Consider the following 1,649-nt stretch of genomic DNA (forward strand, 5'->3'; position numbering starts at 1 on the left):
AACCGACTTCCCTCGATTTGCGCTGATTGAAAGTAAACCGTTACGTGACTTATCGTTTGCCGAGCTGAAGGACCAATGGGACACTCGATTAGAGATATATCAAGCTGCCTCTAAGAAATGGGTGCGTCAATTTTTGCAATCAGACAATCATCAATCTCATGCTGATTGTACATATGCATTTGACTCTTAGATCTTGAGTGATGCGACTTTAAGCTACACATACAGCCTTTCGACTGCTGTTATATTCATTAAAGCAGCTGGATTATGTCAAAGCGATTGTATTGGACTTGCCGAAGAAATCGAAAAGGTAACTATCAACCCTTCGAACTCATTGAATCCGACCTCAAGCACTCAAGATTCCTCATTAGATCTCAACTCTTATCTTTCAATGGATGGACCAATGGGCATATGGGGTCATGGAAAGAAAACAAATATCATCTCAAGTGATAATTCAGACAGTTCGGATATTGAAGTGATGTTACCTGAAGGCCACAGTAAAAGAAAGCTAACCGATCGAAATGAAAAGGTCCCATTTCAAAAGAAGGCTTGTCTGAGCACTCAATCTTGGCCTGGCAAGACTTGCAAGTTATCGGAGCTCATAATTTGGTGTGATAAAGCACCCAAAGGCTCTGTTACTACAGGTGTTACAAAGAAGACTTGGTACAAAATATTTGGCGACCGATACCATCCTGATGCAGGTTTCAAAACACCTTATAAATATTGTACCTGGGTTTTGAAGAAGAGATCTGAGCTTATTGACTGGATGGCGAGTAGGCCGGAGGCCACAGTCAAGGAAGCTACAGTTGTTTTTCGAGAATCCTTTCGTCAGATCACCTCTGGTCGGGGAGGTCCTTGTGTAGCAGTGGTGATAGATTAATAAGATGTTTGACTTAGAATTGTTTATACCCCAGATCGACCGTATCTGTTTGATACTCATTTGAAATCAAAATTACTTTTCATTGCTATTAATAAAGTCGAGCCTGAGTTTGACCTACATATTACTCAACTCACCCAAAGTTGAACAAATTGACTCACAGTTTTTTTGAATCGATCATTATTATCATATGTATTGAACCATGATCTCATGATTGATTGTTATACCCATCAATTGATTGAGCCTATCATGGATTGATCTGACAATTGTTTGAGTGAATTATTCATCAAATAATCTTATCATTTTTTCAGTTTGCCTTTAGGCATTATAAATCTTATCACAGTAATAAGGATTAAAGAAATGTTTTAAGGTGCTTGATTGATTGCATGTTGATCCATACAATAACTAAAATCAACTAAAAGATCCAACCTTTTGTTATGAAATCCACATCAGTTCTCATCTTCAGCTTTTTCTCTAACCATCCATTTCGTAATCTGACCATCTCTTCTAGAAAGAAGTTGTAGCGGATAGCATGCATACCTCTGCAAATGGATGCAAATCCACCGTACCAGATGTTTTTCAGTTCGGCAGCTGAAGAGTTGAATAACCACTTGCCACCCTTTTTCAGGTCAGGTATCTTGTTTGGATCAGTAAATTCTTGGCAGAATCGATTGGATTCTTTATGTGAACACATGTGAAAGACATCAACTGGAATGACAACATCCTTGAAAGCTTTAGCATCCTCAGGATTGCTCCAGATGTGCTGAACCAAATT

The 1,649-nt window shown here is 38.7% G+C and overlaps 1 protein-coding gene across 1 annotated transcript in view; it reads left to right on the forward strand.

Annotated features, from left to right (window-relative positions):
• Window positions 1-877, forward strand: part of MELLADRAFT_113664 (uncharacterized protein) — a gene marked incomplete at both ends in the record, with an annotated part of 2,520 nt that extends 1,643 nt beyond the window's left edge. Inside the window, 2 exons of the mRNA XM_007418377.1 lie at window positions 93-121; window positions 191-877. Coding sequence (XP_007418439.1) covers window positions 93-121; window positions 191-877 — 716 coding nt within the window. The remainder of the gene's footprint in view (window positions 1-92; window positions 122-190) is intronic.
• Window positions 878-1,649: the final 772 nt, after the last annotated feature.

Source organism: Melampsora larici-populina (assembly GCF_000204055.1).
Source record: "Melampsora larici-populina 98AG31 unplaced genomic scaffold MELLAscaffold_90, whole genome shotgun sequence".
Lineage (NCBI taxonomy): Eukaryota > Fungi > Basidiomycota > Pucciniomycetes > Pucciniales > Melampsoraceae > Melampsora > Melampsora laricis-populina.